Source organism: Nothoprocta perdicaria, unplaced genomic scaffold (assembly GCF_003342845.1).
Source record: "Nothoprocta perdicaria isolate Ctin4 unplaced genomic scaffold, notPer1 scaffold_59, whole genome shotgun sequence".
NCBI lineage: Eukaryota > Metazoa > Chordata > Aves > Tinamiformes > Tinamidae > Nothoprocta > Nothoprocta perdicaria.
The window spans coordinates 3,902,656-3,919,184 of NW_020455854.1; the positions used below are offsets into that span (position 1 = coordinate 3,902,656).

Consider the following 16,529-nt stretch of genomic DNA (forward strand, 5'->3'; position numbering starts at 1 on the left):
ATGAAATGTCTGAAAATAAAATGCATTTTAAGACAGTTTGCATCACTGTCCTTGTATTTGTTGGAGGTTAAATGGTGGTGGAATGTAATTAATATCTTGATTTCCTTATCTACTAGAAAAAAAGAAATGTACCAATTTTCCATCTCTGAAGTCTACAGACAGTAGAGCACTTAAATGAGGATATGAAATGTAAATGGATTTCTGACTGTACAAAGACTATCTGTGTGTGTGTGTGAGATGGGAGCCCTTTTCTCCACTCTTACTATAGGTTGTAATTCCCTCTACTGGAATTCTGTGTCTGGGGGCTTGCCCTAGTGAGGGAGGAGTGAGTGGCAACTGGAGCTAGTCTAATCTGTCTTTGTAAAATACTGTTTTCCTGAAGGTCGGAGAGATTTTAAAGCTCAAAGAGCTGTTTTCGGTTTTTGTACACAGGTACAATAGATTCCTGAAATTTCTCAGGAAAATAAATGCCGCAGTTGTTGTAGGATTGTATAGGAATACCTAATTGGTAAAAAGAATTGGAAATGTAACAGGGTGTGGGTTTTTTTTGTTTTGTTTGTCTTTTATTTATTATTTTTTAAGGCTATTGTTTCTGAGATTTGAAAAGGTATTAGATATGTTGTCTTTTGGCCCTTTCTCTAGTGGGTATTTTCTCTATGGGATGTACAGATCTAATGGGTACTTTTTGGCCAGCTCCAGGCTTGTGCACAACTGTCTGTGTGCCATGCAGTTTGACAGTGGTCTAATCTCGACAAGAGCATTCTTAGCTGAAGTTACTGTTAGTTACCTACTTTCTGATCTGTCATCAGGCAAAATATGTGACACAACCTAAGGTGAAAGTAGTCATAACTACTTCTTTTGCATTTTCTAGGTAACATTCAGGTGTCGTGGATTGATGATACGTCAGCGTTTGTATCGCTCAGCCAGCCAGAACAAGTGCAGATAGGTATGTGTTTCTTTAATTGCTTAATTGCTTATTAACACTGAACTTATGTGGCTCCTGTAAAATCTCCCAAGTCAATGGGATGGGTCATCCTAGCAGCAGAACCACTGAGTTGGTCAAGAAACTATAGGAGGAATGAAACTTCAGTAGTACCAGTGCATGTGTTGCAGCAAAGGCAACCATCCCAGCTGGGCTTTCTTCTCTACAGCTTGCTTATTAATTGTGTGATCTTTCTAGACAACCATTTTCTTAGATTTCATTTGAATCCCATTTCATACTCACTCAACAGCAGACTTGACATCCAACAACCCAGTTGTCTTTTCACAGGAAGGGACAAACTGTTGGGGTCATTTTCATATCTGCATGTGTTCTCCTTRACTGTTTACATGAAAGACTCAGATTTAACACACTAGTCAGACATGTGGTGATAAACGAGGTAGTATCTCATGCTATGAAAGCTATCAAGATTTCAGATATTTTTACCTGAAGAGTAGAAGATGACAGAAACAGGATTAAGTATCTTGTAGTGGATAATGAGAGCTTACCTGTCAGTAAGATCACAACTCTGGTAGTGGAGTAATACTTGCATGGATGAATGGACAGTGGACAGCTGTCTTGCTGAGTAAGTTTTTAAAGGCCAGTTATCAAGTGCTGAGTTACTAGGCTTAATCTGAACATGCTTATGGCTGTTCCTGATTTAAATTTTCAAGTGGTTAAAAATGAATGTGACTTTTATGGGTCRTGATGACACTGTAAACTGTAGTGCACTACAGGTTTCCATATTGTGCTTGGCATTGCTTCTCTGTGCTTTGATGTGAGCTGGAAAAACACACGGAGGCACTGGTGGCATTCTGAATTGATTGAAAGTGCTGTAAGCACTTATGAGGGAAAGGAATTAAGTATTTCAAAATTATTTTTTGTTTTAGATTTTTGGTTGTTATTCAGTGCACAAGGTCTTAATGGTTTCTATAGTTCTTTCTTAGTGCATATTTGAAGACTTGTTTCTGTAGCAATCAGTCATTTGTGCATGATGATCTTCAGTAATAAGTGCAGCCTTACAAGGTTGGAGGCAATAAGCCTTAATCTAAAACATCTTCAGTAAAAATGTGCTCTGATTGAGGCATTAGTAAATTTTATATTGGTGAAGAAAAACTTATCTGAAATATTTGAAGCTTTTTATTTCAGACCTGGTAAATCTTACTCAGAGTTTGGCCTCATAACGTGAGATGTAGACTAAGAAAGAGTGGTGTTTGGTTTTGGTTTCTCCTCTCTTTCCTGATAACTTTGTTGCAGTAAATATATATTGTGGAAAGAACTGAATGGTTGCAGAATATTAAAAATGCAGTCTTTCTGGCACTGTTACCTCTTTATATCCATGTGTTGTTAAAGGTGGAGGCTTGTTCTGCAGGCTCYGTGCTGGGAAACAACTTTAAAAGCTCACATGATTATGGAGTTTTATGTAATAAGAGATAGCAAAATATCACACACTGGAAGTGCTTGGCCAACCAAGCTGATAAACTGTAGCAACCTCAATTACCAAAGAGCTATGACATTTTTTACTGTAAAATGGCTTAAGCTTCCTGTTTCTTGCTATAATAAAGTCAATTCTGTTATTCTGTTTCCTGATTTTAACTTCTTTAATGATCTGCCTTGACAGTAAAAGCTGCTATGTGTACTTGTGATTTAGTGAACTGTATTCAAGCAGAGAGCCTGGGAGAACTAACTGTGGTCTGTTTTTAACCTGTTTATAGAAATACGTCTGCGTCTTCTGGCCTATATAAAAAGCACTGGGGAACTGTCAAACAATACGATGCAGTGCAAAGCGTTGCTGTGGGTGTGTGTTTATGCTTACCTCTGAAAGCTGTTGCTGGCTTGGAGTTTAGATATATATAAATTAGAAAAATAAAGCATGCATGTGCAACAAGAACGTTTATAGAAAATAAATGAATTAAGAATGGTGAGAGCATGTGTGAGATGCTTTCTTGGACTGGTAGGGGAGCAGGTGCTGAAGCTGCAGAAGACATCGAGGCTCTGTGGGTATCGGTTTCTGCCCCTGTGGTTTGGGGCAATGGCAGGGAGTATCTGTCCTGCTCCCCACATTGTACGTGCCCGTTCTGACCGTTCAGGAGGTGTGAGGTTCCCTTCAGAGGCTCAGGGCAGGGGCTCCCTGACCACGGTGCCTAGCTGGGGTCCAGCTGTGGTGCCATAATTCCTATTGCTGGAGGCTTGCTTTTTATTCCAAYCTTGTGCTCTTTTGGACAACCCTCTCTAGTTCTCTGTGACTTTTTTTTTTTTGGCGTTAGGTTGTGGATTCTCAAGATCTACAGAATTCTGATGCTTTAGGAAAGTTTAAATTAAATTTTTGCATCAGGAACACAGCCACTGACACAAATTTGCAGTGTTGAATCTTAGGTTATATGAATATTACATACTCAAATATGTTTACATGTATTCATAAAACTTGGTACTTCCAAATTTTTAATTCTTGTGTTGCATCAAAATGGAACCTTCTGCAGGAAGACTTTTGTAATGGGGTATATGCCCCTTTTTTGTGTACTTTTCTGTTATTTTCATTGATCAGAATGCAAGTTGGAGTTTTTTAAATGTGCATTAACTTTATAAAGGAGACAGCAGAAATCACTTAAATACTTTGAAAAGCAGGACATGCTGAGGCCATATTTGCAAGGTAAAGGCCAGAGTCCCTAGCTTTCATGGAAATTCTAAGATGGATAGAAACAGTTTTGGATGGCTGCAGGTTTTTCCATCCCTCCAAGGGTAACAAGGAGTGTCAGAATGGAAAAGCTGCCAATTGGTTTTCTTTGGGGGAGAGGGATTATTTGGAGGGGAACGAATAAATGCACTTGTTTGCAGTAGTGAGTCTGTTAATTCTGGCAGTTGGGCACGATCTCCACCATATTTGCCAGCGTGAGGAGGGAACTCATTATCTGGATAGCTACTTCTGAAGCATCTGGCAGTGACATATGGGACATTAATAGGCTTGAACTGACAGCTTCGATGCTAATAACAGGCTGTCTTCATCCTGCACTCTCTTCAGGATGTCTCCAAGCTCTGTTTGCTGATTTTGTGTTCTGAAGTTTATAGCTGGTGTCAGAAGTGTCACCAGGTCTTTGAAGGAGTGCAGCTCCAGCATCTGCTCAGCCTTAGCTACAATATTTACCTTGATGGCATTCAAATGCCCTTAGTGGTCTGTGCCAGTCCCAAGACTTCACAGTTGTATTAAGGGTATGATTCTTCCCCTGACAGCAACGTGCTCTGCTCTTGTTTTGCTCATCCTGTGTTTGAGGCAGAGGGAGAGAAAACTCCTACTGATTCCGGGAGGTGAACTGGCTCATCAGCAGGTCCATAAAAACCAGAAATGCCATAGGGGAGCTTGGAGCAGCAGCCACGGAACAAAGAATGGGATTGTCTGGTTAGTAGCAACAAGCTGTTAAATCAACGCTCTGGCGAAACTCGGCTCTACAGCTTCCGCAAAGGCCTTTTGCCCGGGAGGCAAAAAAGCCTTTTGCTCAGAGCAACAACAGACCCTGAGGTTTCACCTCTTGCTGCGGGGAAGCCTTGCACTTGTGGCAGACTCCTAGTTTGTAGACGAGCAGATCTAAACACTTCATAATCCTTTTGGAAAATAAAATTCTTTTTATATGTGTATCCTATAAATACAGTACYCCTCCCCTGCCCAGCTTAATTTCAATTTTTTTTTGTCCATCTTTTCATTTGACTGGAGTTTCTGGGGAATAGGCCAGTGCTTTTAGGCATTTGTTTCAATTACTGCGGTATTTAAACAAGGTGTAAAGGTTAAATGCATGAATTCTTCCAATGCTTTAAAGATCAGTGTCTTGAAGAAGTTAAGACCCTTTATAAGGATCTACCTGGGTGCAGTGTGGAATGTCTTGTGGTTCTATCATGCTATCACCTGCCTTYCCTGTCGGGGGAAATATCCTCCCCCTTGCCCCAATACCTCCCTCTGGCATGCCAAAATACTGCTGTCTAGTGTGAAGCACAGTGCTCTGCAGATTGCACAAATTGCTGTGCAAATAAAGTGAATGGGACTGTACTTATTAATTGATATTTGAGTATACATGTGAAYGGTTTCCAGACTCGGTGACTGCCTCCCAGGTTGGGGTGTCCTCCTCCTAACCTTGCCAGCTGAGCATCCCCAGCCAGGGGAACGGCTGCTTTGTAACCACATTCCACCTGGGTCCAGGTGTCAAAAGAGATAACAATCTTCATGAAAAGAAAGTCTCTTTTGAAAGTCTATCTCTAAACCTAAAAGTCTATTTCTGGCCTATTTCTAAATCTGTATTACCACCTCTCGCTATCTTAGGCTAATACGGGAGAGGAAAACAGCCCAAGCGGATCAGCACAGTGGAAGTTCTCAGTTTTGGTAGTTTGTAATAAGATGCAATTCAGAGCCTATAAACTCAACCAGTTAAAATACTTCTGCTCATCAGTCTCTACTCCGTAGGTTCCTTGGAGCAAGTGAGTAGGTCTTCACCATTCCTAATTGTGGTTTTGTACAGTCAGCATTCAAATTAGGAAATCAGATAACGTGTTAACAAAATAAGCTTGTTTTGTTAGCTTGAAAAATTGTAGTTCAGTGATTTGTCCTTCAACGTTTTGTACTTAATTCTGTACCTGTGTCTTGGTACAGAATTTTTTTGCAAGGCTTTGTGGACACCAAGGCATAACTTTAGAACCTTAACTCACTGGATTATTTTGAAAGAAAGTATTTTAGGCATCTGAATTTCTAAGCATGTGAGAATGATCAGTCAAGTATTGCTTGCTTTATTTCAGTAAACGCACAACAGATGATTTTCAAGGATTGCACTTTCTTAGTGCAGTTTGAACACATGGTTTGTGTTTGTGACAGTGATTAACAAAAAAGTGCTTTGAGACTTTGTGCTTTAGTAACACAGCACCTTCCAGTCTGGTTAGTGTTTGGGGTACAGAGGAGAAGCTAGGCCAGTACAGAAGTTTAATAAATTTCCTTTTATTTTGGGGGGAGTGGGAGAGGGATGAAGCAGGCATGTTGGAAAAATGATTGAAAACCTGTTTTCACAATGGCTACATTAAGACTGCCCTCCTTATATCTGAATAAAAGATAGAATAAATCATTTTGATGATCTCTCAGTGAACGCCTGTTATATTTCTGGAAATATGTTCACTAAGTAATTACATTTAAGTTCACCAGGGCTTTTGAGATCTTTCAAGGAGGTGCTGTGATCCAAAATTAYACTATATTACAGATTTCTGTCAATTAGCTATGCAGAAAATGGAGCTAACTAGGCTTTTATCATTTAAAAAGACCACACTTCGAATGAAGCTTTACTACCTGCTGACCTCAAAGCAAGGCCTTTTCCTTCATGATGTTTCAGAGTAGGATGATCCTAGAGAGTCACCCATAAGATTGTGGAGCCTTTTTTCTAGTTTTTAGTTCTCTATCAGCAGTAAGATGTTGCGTTTCTTTTGTTCTTTTCCCCCTCATTTTACTTTCTATGAGGGCAAGGACCTTGAAACTTGTTCCAGAAGTATCAATGTGTTTGTAAACCTGTGTGAGTTTGCTGTAGGTGCCTTGTATGTTGAAAATGTAMTTTGAAAGCAACAGCACAGCTCTTTGGCTCGTGGAAAGCTGGTGATGAGACTTAGTGGTCACCACTGAAATATATTTGTTTGACTTTTGGAGATATTCCCGTGACAGATTCTGCCCTTGAAAGTGAAGAAAAGTATTTATAGRATAAAGTTTGATCTCAATAAAAGCTTTAACATAGAGTATCCTGAATGTATACAGCTTAGAAGATTACTGACCTTCCTAATATGGGTTGATGAGCAAGGATTTAAAAAAATCCTGTTCTCATGCATAGTTTTGTTATATTGGTAAGTTAATATAGCGAGGCTTTAGGTGGATTTGGGCAACAGTGTCAGATTTTTTTTCTCCTTTTTAAATTATCCTTTTGTCAGAGCTAAGAGTAAGGTATGTATGGCCCATATTCCTGGACCAGTTCTCTCCTGCTAAAGGAATGGACTTGTTTTGTAGCCTAGAGAATCTGCCACATTCCTGTGAAATGTTGAAAATCACCAAGTGCCTGATCCTCTTTGTATTGAGTCAACACTGGCAGCTATCAGCAATTTCCTTAATTCCTGTGGAAGAGCCTGGAGAAATGTAGCTAACATTTCTGCTCTAGGTACTTAGGCTTGTCTTACAGTGGAGATTCTCCAGGAATACTGGAAATTTTCTGGAAAAGTGCACAGAAATTGCATGAGAAGCTCATTAATATTGGCAAGTATAATTTCYCTGCCACTTAACCTAACGCAGGTGAAACCTGGTTCTGCCTTGGTAGAGACACAGACGCACGATCGCGTGCTGCTGCTTTTAGAGGATTTGATTTGGGACTTCCCTGGTAACATTTTAAGAGTTGTGCAAGACCCCAGCTTTGACTGAATACTTTGTGCAACTCTTGGTTCTGGTTTTAGGCTAACTTAAAAGACATTCTCTCATTTGGGGTGTTCATTTTTTACCTCTGCTCTGTGCTTGAGGCAGGCATAATAGCACTATTTCAACTTACGAGCTTTCCTTCAAAATACTGAGGAAACATCGGGAGGAGAAAGATGTACTTGGAAACTTCTGGTTTTGAGATAGAGTAGAAATAGACCTAGAATTCAGCAAGGCGGGGGAACCGCACAMTAATAATAATGAAACAAAATATTGAAATAGCTGCTCATTAATTGAATGCTGCTCATCTGATTGAGGCAATGTTGCCATATTTTAAATTGTACATTATCAGATGAGTTTAACATATAGTACTTTTACGTAGTCTCCAGAGTGACCTACCAGAAGCATTTTAAGGTTTCATAAATGAATTTTTACTTCAGCTTTTCATAAACCTGTGTGCTTCATATTGCAGACTGTGTATTAATCCGTGTAATTCTGTGTGCATATGTATTTTATATTTCTTTTTTTTTTTTTTTCTAGCTATATAGTGCATTTATGCATTTGTCTAGCTACAAGCTTCATACTCACCACGGCCATGTGTCAGCATTTCATTCTGTGCAGGAGTGGTGACTTGGTGAAAGAGGATCTTTGTGCACATTCCTCCTGGATCACTCAGCCTCCATCAGCCTGTTTAATGGCTCGCCCAGTAACTAGGGTAGATGCTGTGGTCTAGAAATGTTCTTCCTAAAATAATGTGCAGCTTCAATTATTCTATTTTAAGATAGATACTTAACATCATGGCTGCAACTAGTGTAACTGGATGCAGCCATGGGGTGTTGGTGGCCAGATCAGGTTCCTGACAGGAAGATTTGTCCCTTCTCAGGAGGTAAATAACAAGGCTGCCTTCTCTCTGGCTTGTCGTAGTTCACAGTGCATCTGCAATAGGCTTCCTTTGGCAGTGCGAAATGAGAGAGCTTCAGTTGGTTTGTTTGGCAACGTGGAGAGTACATCTCGGAAGAGCTTCAGAGAGGATTATTTTCAACTTCTACAAGGAACTACTCTTTGGTTCAAGACCACACAGGATTGATTTATCTGCGTGACTCCTTAAAATCATCCATGTGCCTTCATTTCATTTGCCCAGTTCATAAAACAATGTATTCAGCAAGTTATATTTTTGAATGAATTGCTGTAAAATATAGGCCTTATYTCAAGAAAGCAGAGTTGTCTCTGATCAGAAACACAACGCCTTATTTAATAGTTCTTTAGGCTGTGCTTTAGGCTATTAGGATGATCTTTTCCTTAAACGTGCAAAGTTTATCAGGGAATTAAATGAAAGAGCAACAACTTTGGCTCTTCATTTAGGTCAAAACAAATGAATGTGATTATGTTTCAACAAATCACTACTTATCAGATGATTTGTGGTAACTATGTGTTTGATTTCAGAAAGTAAAAACACCCTTGAGGTTTCACTAAACAAATTTTACAGCTAGGAATGTCAACTGGCATGCAGTGGCGCAAGGAAGCTCGTTAATCCAATCATGAATTTACCCTAACTCCAGGGGCAATAAATATGCATCTGATTTTTGCAGACAGATCCTGTAACTTTATATTTGAAAGCAACTACAAGGAGTGTGGAAGGAGGGTTGTCTAACATCCCTTTGGTTCATGCAACTGTCTTATGAAACTATTAATCATAAATTCTACTATTTGTTCATGGGATTAAAACTGAATATATGAGGCTGCTGCCCAGTTTTATGTTCTTTGGAAGGTTTTACTTCAGCAGCAAACGGTGTCTATTTATCACAACTGGTGTGTAGGTAATTCCTTTTGCAGCTAAAAAAATGGCCAGCCTGTTTTGTTCTGTACTTAAACTGGGGTTACTGGTTGCTTTGCAACGCTCGCRGTCGATGAGTTAAGCTGTGAAGAGCAGAGGACCCATCGACAGCCGATGTGATTTGCTGATTCATCTGTTGGAGCGATGACTTCAGGCTACAGCTTGGCTCACACATTAAAGCTGAGAGCTGCAAAGATGATGGGACTTGAAGGAATGTTGGTAAATTGTTGCTAAGTGCAGGCAGTGCAAGTGTTTTTATAAGTGAWCCTCATTTTGCATTGACAGAAATCCTTCTACCTTGAATTAGCTGTTGTTTTTAGTTAAGTGGAGACCTGCTGTTCAAAAGATGCAGGGTTGGAACAGCTGGGTATTAATTAAGGGCTGCTTCCATGGGTATCTTGTGCAACAAAAAGTGCAGCTCAAATAAGCTTATGTTTCACAGCAATCAAACAAAGTTTTGGCAACAACTCTGCAAATGTCGTCTTTTCCTGGCAGACTTGCAAAATAAACCTGCTGGTTTAAGTAACAAGACTTAAAGGGAAAAAATCCAGGAAACCTTTTCTTGCCAACATGCAATCTGGGAAAGGGTTATGAGTGAGGAACTGATGGTTTCAAATTTAAAAGCAAGAAGATTTAAGTAGAATTAACCCTTTCTTTGCATGCATCTGTCTGAGAAGTGTTTTGAATATGCAATTCAAAAATAACATAGGAGAGTAAATTTTTTTTTCTTTTTTCCTTTGTAGCTCTATCTGAAATACTTGAGGTTGCTTATATGAACTGAACAAATGAGTTATTTTGAAAAGCAGAAGTCAGTGAGCTTTTTCAGGAGAGGAAATACTGTCATTCAAGTGTTTTGTATATAATATTGCTCTTCTTCCTTGTAGCTGTAAACACCAGCAGGTATGCTGAAAGCTATAGGATCCAGACATATGCAGAATATGTTGAGAAAAAGCATGAAGAGAAACAGGCAAAGAGAAAATGTACAGAAGATAGTTGGAAGGAGATGGAGAGAAAGCGGTTAAAAACTCAATGCAGCCCTTATGTTTCCCAGAGTCGATACTACTGTGTTAACAGGTGAGACTTTGTTGTCAACTCTTGCATTTTTATTGCATTGTTATTGCCAGTCTATCAATTGTGGGGTAGTTAGGTGGCATTTTTTTCTCTGCTGCTTTTTTGTTTTTTTGCTTATAAATCAGTGATGGTACCTCATCTGTCACTAGGTTATTGGTAAAAGAGCAGAGGGAATTTGGTCAAAAACRTGCTTAGACTTCTTGCATGACTGTTGAGATTTTGGGGATGAGTCAAGTCACAGCTTCTGAGCTTGGCCTAATACTGTTTCTTAAATAAAAAAAAAATAGAATTACTTATTTAGTTTCCACCTCCAGATAGCTTCTACCATTTGGAAACTTGGATATTTTCTCAAACTCCTGTAAGTGCCTTTTTCTTTTTGGCTGACTTGTGTGGTGGTAATGCTGCCACGGAAGAGGGGATGAATCGCTGTCTCTAGCAGCTCCTCTGCCCTGTGTCTCAGAAAAAGGAGCATAAATAATTATTTTGTGGCTTTGAGTGTCTGGAATAAACTTCAAAAAAGGGTTGAATTACATTTGTAAATAGAAAGCCAAATGTAGAGTCCTTGATTTTTGTTTCAGGTACAGTAAGTTGTGGTATGCATTTCTTGTTCCATCTTTACCCTGTCATAATGAGATATTTTTATGTGAAAGTAACACTTCTTTTCTTTTTTGAAGCGATCTGTGTGACTGAATGGGGAAGGCTTTTTACTGTGTATTTTCTGTGTGTGTTATACTATCAAGTTATTGCTGTTTCTTTTTCATCACATAATTTCTCTCAGTTCTGTTTACAAGTAAGTTGCAGTGGAGTGCAGGTCATGTTTTTGTGGTTTATTGTAGTTAGACCATTTTAGAAGAGTGTAAAAATAATTTGGAGCTGCAGAGCTGTTTCTTTTGTCAGGGAATAGTGAGATAAACTGGAGGTTTCATCACGTCTTCCTATAAATGYTATTTGCTGTTGAACAAATGTGCTGAATTGCTTTTGCCTCTGTCATCTAAATGCTGTTGTGATTTGCCTATAGTTCAGAATTAAATGCAGGTGTAGATTTTGGGGTATGCACTCTGTGTGAATGTCTGGTGGAATGGCCAGCAATTCATCAAAGTAAATGCTGTTTGTGCTTCTGAAATGGAAGTAAGAGCGTGAGGCTCAATTGTGTGTTCCGTGGTTGTATATTGCCTTTGGACGTCCCAGAAAGTGCCTGTTTTTAAATTGCAAAATGTTCATCTGAAAAAGTTCCATTTCAAAGCCAAAACTAAACAGCTATTCTTAACAGCCCGATAGCTGAAACCTAGTGAAAGGCCATGTTCTCCTGCTATTACTGATTAAAAGAAAAATAAGCTTGTAAAATTTTTCTGTAACTATATTCATTTATTGTTTTATATTGATATTTTTATATATGGCTTTTATTAATACAGCTATATGGTCTGTTTCTTGAAGAGAAACAAATTTTATGCTTATGAACCTTTAAAGTACATTTTATTCTTATGAACCTTTAAAGTTTTAAAAGAATATTAAATCATACATTAAAAGAAGTAATATTCATGTACTTGGAAGCCTATAGTGGGAACTGGCTTTTGAATCCATTGCTACTGCATTCTTTTTTATATTCATATTTAATTGATTTAATATTGTCATTTGACATTGAAGGAAACTTGACAAACRTGACAAAACTTGACCTGTGCAGCATCGCTCCTGTGTCCTGAAGGAAGTAGAGCTCTAAGTGCCATGTTAGCTCAAGAGCTTCTGCCGTGTTAGGGCTTGCTCAGACATTGCCCACAATTAAATGTATGCTGGTTTTCTGTGCTTTTACTTTACCTGACTGGTAGGGCAAGGATCTTTACTTCCACATATGATTTAAAGTTCACTACATKGACCTTGATGATTTTCTACTTCTATGTAATAGAAATACTCTTAAAACTACATGCAGATGAAGAGAGAATGAAGTGAGCATGTCATCTCAATGTCAATCTGTCTGTATGAGGCTTAACAGTTTAAGGAAACTTATCTGCCAGTCAAGAATGTCCTATAAGAACTTTACTAATGAAGGCTGAAGATTATGAAGTGAATAAAAATTAAAACTCAATGGAGAACAACTTCAAATCACACACCTCAACAGTGTATGATCAGAATAGTGGATAAGTATGAATCATCTGTACCACAAAGAATGCATACCTTCATAAGGTGACACAGTAGGTAGCGTATTTAGAATATTACAGAATATTACAGAAGAGCTGGTCAGCTCTTCTAGGTGATGCCATTTCCAGGTGTACCWCTTTCTAGAGGATTTATTCTACTGCTTTCCTAAGTCTCTAATTGATGTCCAGCAGCTAGCACCTAGGAGGCATTCCTGGTTTGTTCATAGTYGTAATTCTTCTGTATTTCAGTTTTACAGGTACAAGTACATTGGGAAAGAGAAGCATGAGTCCTATTCWGGAAGAAACTGGTTCTGATGATATGGAAGAGGGAGACGTCCAAGATCTAGAAGGCGATCAGACAGACTCCTGTGCAGAGTCTCTTCCAGATGGTAAGAGAGCCAAGAAGTTCAAAAAGATCAAGAAAGAACAAGATCCAGCAGGTAACAGCACTGTTACTACTCCCTTTTTTTCTGTTTGGAAATGCCCTAGGCTTAAACAGAATATAGTTTGTATCCAGTAGCTCAGCTTCTCAGGGCTCCCATGAATGTAATGCAGTACATCTTCATATTTAAGTTAATTCAGATGAYGGTCTGAATTATACATACAGAATGTCAAAAAAACAAATTTCAGAAACTGGGCCTAATCTTCCAAGCTTAGTAACAGAAGGAACCAAGAGGTAGTTAACTTATTTTGAGAAGGAAAGTCATCAGTAAAGCCATTTCAATATTTTTAACTATTTTAAATCTTTGTTTGATGTGATTTTTTTCAGTTAAGTCTACTCCCCCCCCAATGTTAACTTAGCAAAACAGTGATGAAAAGTGAGTATGTTTTAAAATCCCTTACTGCTGTGTTGCCAAACATTCTGGACAAGCGGATAACAGTCACCCTTAGCAGTTCTTGTAGTGCACGGCAGGCTCCAAGTAAGTTTTTGTTTATTACGCAAGCTTACTGGAGCGCGAGCAGAGCATTCACATTTCATGGAGTGCTAGTTGTGGAAACTTGAGGAATCTTGCTCCCAGGAGATGCAGTTTCTGAAAAACAGAAGAGATTGTAGGTTTTTCTAATGCCAAGTTGAGCATTTGCTCAGAAAATAAAAGACTTTTTTTCTTGTTCTAAATGTATTTTATAAGTCTTCTCATTTTTTTAAATCTAGTTTCAAACTCAAAATATAATGCTTGAAAATCAGTTGTTTCTAATGGAAATGAAAAACCCAAATAATCTTTTTCATGTATTCTAGAAAGTGTTTTGATATGATGTGTATATGTAACTATATGCAATGTTCTGTGTGCTGTTTCAGCACTTTTTTTGTTCTCATTTGGTTAAAAACTTTTCACCTGAGTGTAGTTTAGATGACCTGAAGATGTAAAGGTGTTTTTAAAATTTCTGAACTTTGTCTGATGAAAGCTATTCTTTTATTCATCTAATATTTTTGCTATGATGGATGAGTTGTTCAACCAGTATAAAATAATAATAAATAACCTTGGATAATGTGAACCATGAAGGATTTGGTTTTTTGTTGATCTWTTAATTGCTTATTCTATTTCAATTTTTCTTACTATTTACTTGTGGAAGTGCATTAGGATATATTAAATTGGGTATTTCAAAACTCTTAATTCTTGGGCACTACCTGTATTTAAGTGCATTCAAATAACGCAACTATGAGCTAAAACTTCCTTTCCATTCCTATTCTAGTTGCTTTTTACTCAGAAAGTGATACTATGTACCAAGCATCATTTTTTTCCAATCTTTGGTGTACAGTCAAATGCTTTATAAGTTGATACAAAGGATAAGATTTTTTTTTCTTTCCTCAGTGTTTTGTTAGGAAAATTGTTCATTTTAAGTGTTTGCTATAGAAAAACAGTATAAAATCTGTGGTTTGTGTTGGCATGATGGAAATGTATTTTGTCAGTAYACGTGTAAGTGATATTTCTAAAATTATTTTGTGCTGAAAATATTCTGCAGTATTTTTCTTTTCTTACCTGCCACTTAAAAGAGTAATAGCAAGTGTGTTTTGGAAGGAAGTGTTATATTACTTTATATTGTGTATTGTAAAACACAATATCTAAATTAAAATATTGTAAAATTCATTGTTTAGCGTTTAGTTAAGAAACTTGAAATTGACTCTTACKACACTTTTGCTCTTCAGTACATTCAAACTGGAATTTGCCTTAATGAATTTTACAAATAAATTTAACTCTGATTTTTCCATTATTATTTTACCTACTCACAAAAAGAATACAGCACACTATTTATATAAGTGCTGGCTTGCCAGTAATGTATGTCAATGTATCTTTAGTCAGGAGGAGAAATTATGCCTTTTACGCTCTGAAAGATTCAAAAAGATTATTGATTTAATTCTGGTTCTTTCCATTTTTTTTAATATGTAGTCCTGTGGTTTTGTCTTGTAGGAAGCCTCACAAGCAGTTCCACTGAAATTTTTGAAGTCCCTGAAACATGGTAGGAAACAACAGCCTTAACAAGTGGGATTGTTTCGAAGCAGTTGCAAGAAAACACCTTTTGGAAGCCATACTTTATTTAAATAAAGTGGTGTTAACAAAGCAGTATGTGTCCTGAAAATCAGTTTAATTTTTTAAAACTGTTTACTGAACAATCACTGTCAATTTTACTCGTGTGTATATTAACTAGTTTACAATTATGTCGTTGGTCGTGTGAAAACCTTGCTGTCGTAACTGATGTTAGATTTGAAAAGCAAGACTAACTGTGTTGTGGTCACCTACTTCAGCATGCTAGCTATGACACGTACCCAAGAACTGGCACTGTACAAACTTGTGCTGTTTTCTGCGCTTGAAAGGAGTTACCTTAAATCTCCTATCTTTATATTTGTTTCAGGCAATATCAATATGTTGCCAGCAGTCTTGAGACAGGTAGAATTGCAGTATCTCACACTGCTTTCTACCAGTTACTTCATCTGGAAATCTCTTCTACTTTTCCATTTCCCTCCTCTCTCCCTGTCTTAGTGTAGCCAGTTGGTGTCTAAAAGCCAAATTATTGTGTCCTTTCAAAAAACTTGTAATTTATAGTTCCTAAAATGTGAATGTCCTGGTGGGAGGTGGTATTTCTTTTTCACATCTGTTGCTGTTTTCACTTTTAAGTCTTGATCTGATTCCTTCTTCCTCCTTTCCTGGTTTAGGGGATTTTTGTAAAAAAATGTTTTTGGTACCTGTGACAAACCTGCTAACTGCACCAGCCCTTTATTTGTTTAAAAAAGATCTGCCTTGGTAGATTTCCAAAAATGTTTGATATTTAAGATTTTTGTATCATGGAAATAAAAACAAAAGATGTATTTCCATAAAATGAAAATTAAAGAATTTTCTTAGGATCTGGCTTGTTGGGTTTTTTGTTTGTTTTTGTTTTGTTTTTRTTTTACTTTGTTATTCTGAGAACTGAAATGTTTTTCCGTTGTATTCTTTTTGCTGTTCATAATGCGGAGAATTTTTTGTCTTCATGAAACATTCAGCTTGTGATTAGCAGATCCGTTGCATCTGTGGACTACTTTGAAGAGATTTGTGAAGTCTAACCAAGAAAAGCAAGCTTGTGGTCTGAAGCTTTGTATTGCTATGTTTCCATTGGAAGGGGAAAAAAAAAATCTAGGCGTTCTGCAAGTCAAAAGATTCAAACCCATTGCTGTGGAGAGTGGACAATTAAGGAGGCTTCATCAAATTGTATTTACAATGGAATCTGAAGCAGTCATTTAAACTATGCAATAACCTCTTTGAAGGTATGTGAAAATACTGTATTCTTTTTAAATGTAATGAGTGCCAAATTGAACTAGCATTAGAGAGGGAACATTAATTTAAGGCCCTCAGATGTTTAAAAGCTTTATCTCTAACTTGGGAACCCATGGAAGATTAGTTTTCTGGAGTAGCATGTAGTAARTGAGAGAGTCTTATTAGCAATGCAAGAGGGGAATAGAGCTGGGCTCTTCTGCTCTCAAGTGTCCAGGTTTTTCTTACCTGAAACGTGACATTTGGAGTAAATAATTAGGTAACTTTTCATCTTGAGTACCTCAAAATACAAAGACAGTCACATTCAATTTTCAGAATATAAGCAACAGGTTTTGTTTTCCTAAGAGGCACGATG

General features: G+C 37.7%; 1 protein-coding gene across 1 annotated transcript in view; it reads left to right on the forward strand.

The window, feature by feature from the left end:
- The window catches only part of PARN (poly(A)-specific ribonuclease), a 41,618-nt gene extending 26,222 nt beyond the window's left edge, over window positions 1–15,396 (forward strand). The window contains exons 21-24 of the mRNA XM_026049030.1: window positions 872–946; window positions 10,110–10,299; window positions 12,678–12,868; window positions 14,837–15,396. Coding sequence (XP_025904815.1) covers window positions 872–946; window positions 10,110–10,299; window positions 12,678–12,868; window positions 14,837–14,889 — 509 coding nt within the window. The 3' untranslated portion in view covers window positions 14,890–15,396. The remainder of the gene's footprint in view (window positions 1–871; window positions 947–10,109; window positions 10,300–12,677; window positions 12,869–14,836) is intronic.
- The last annotated feature ends 1,133 nt before the right edge of the window (window positions 15,397–16,529 follow it).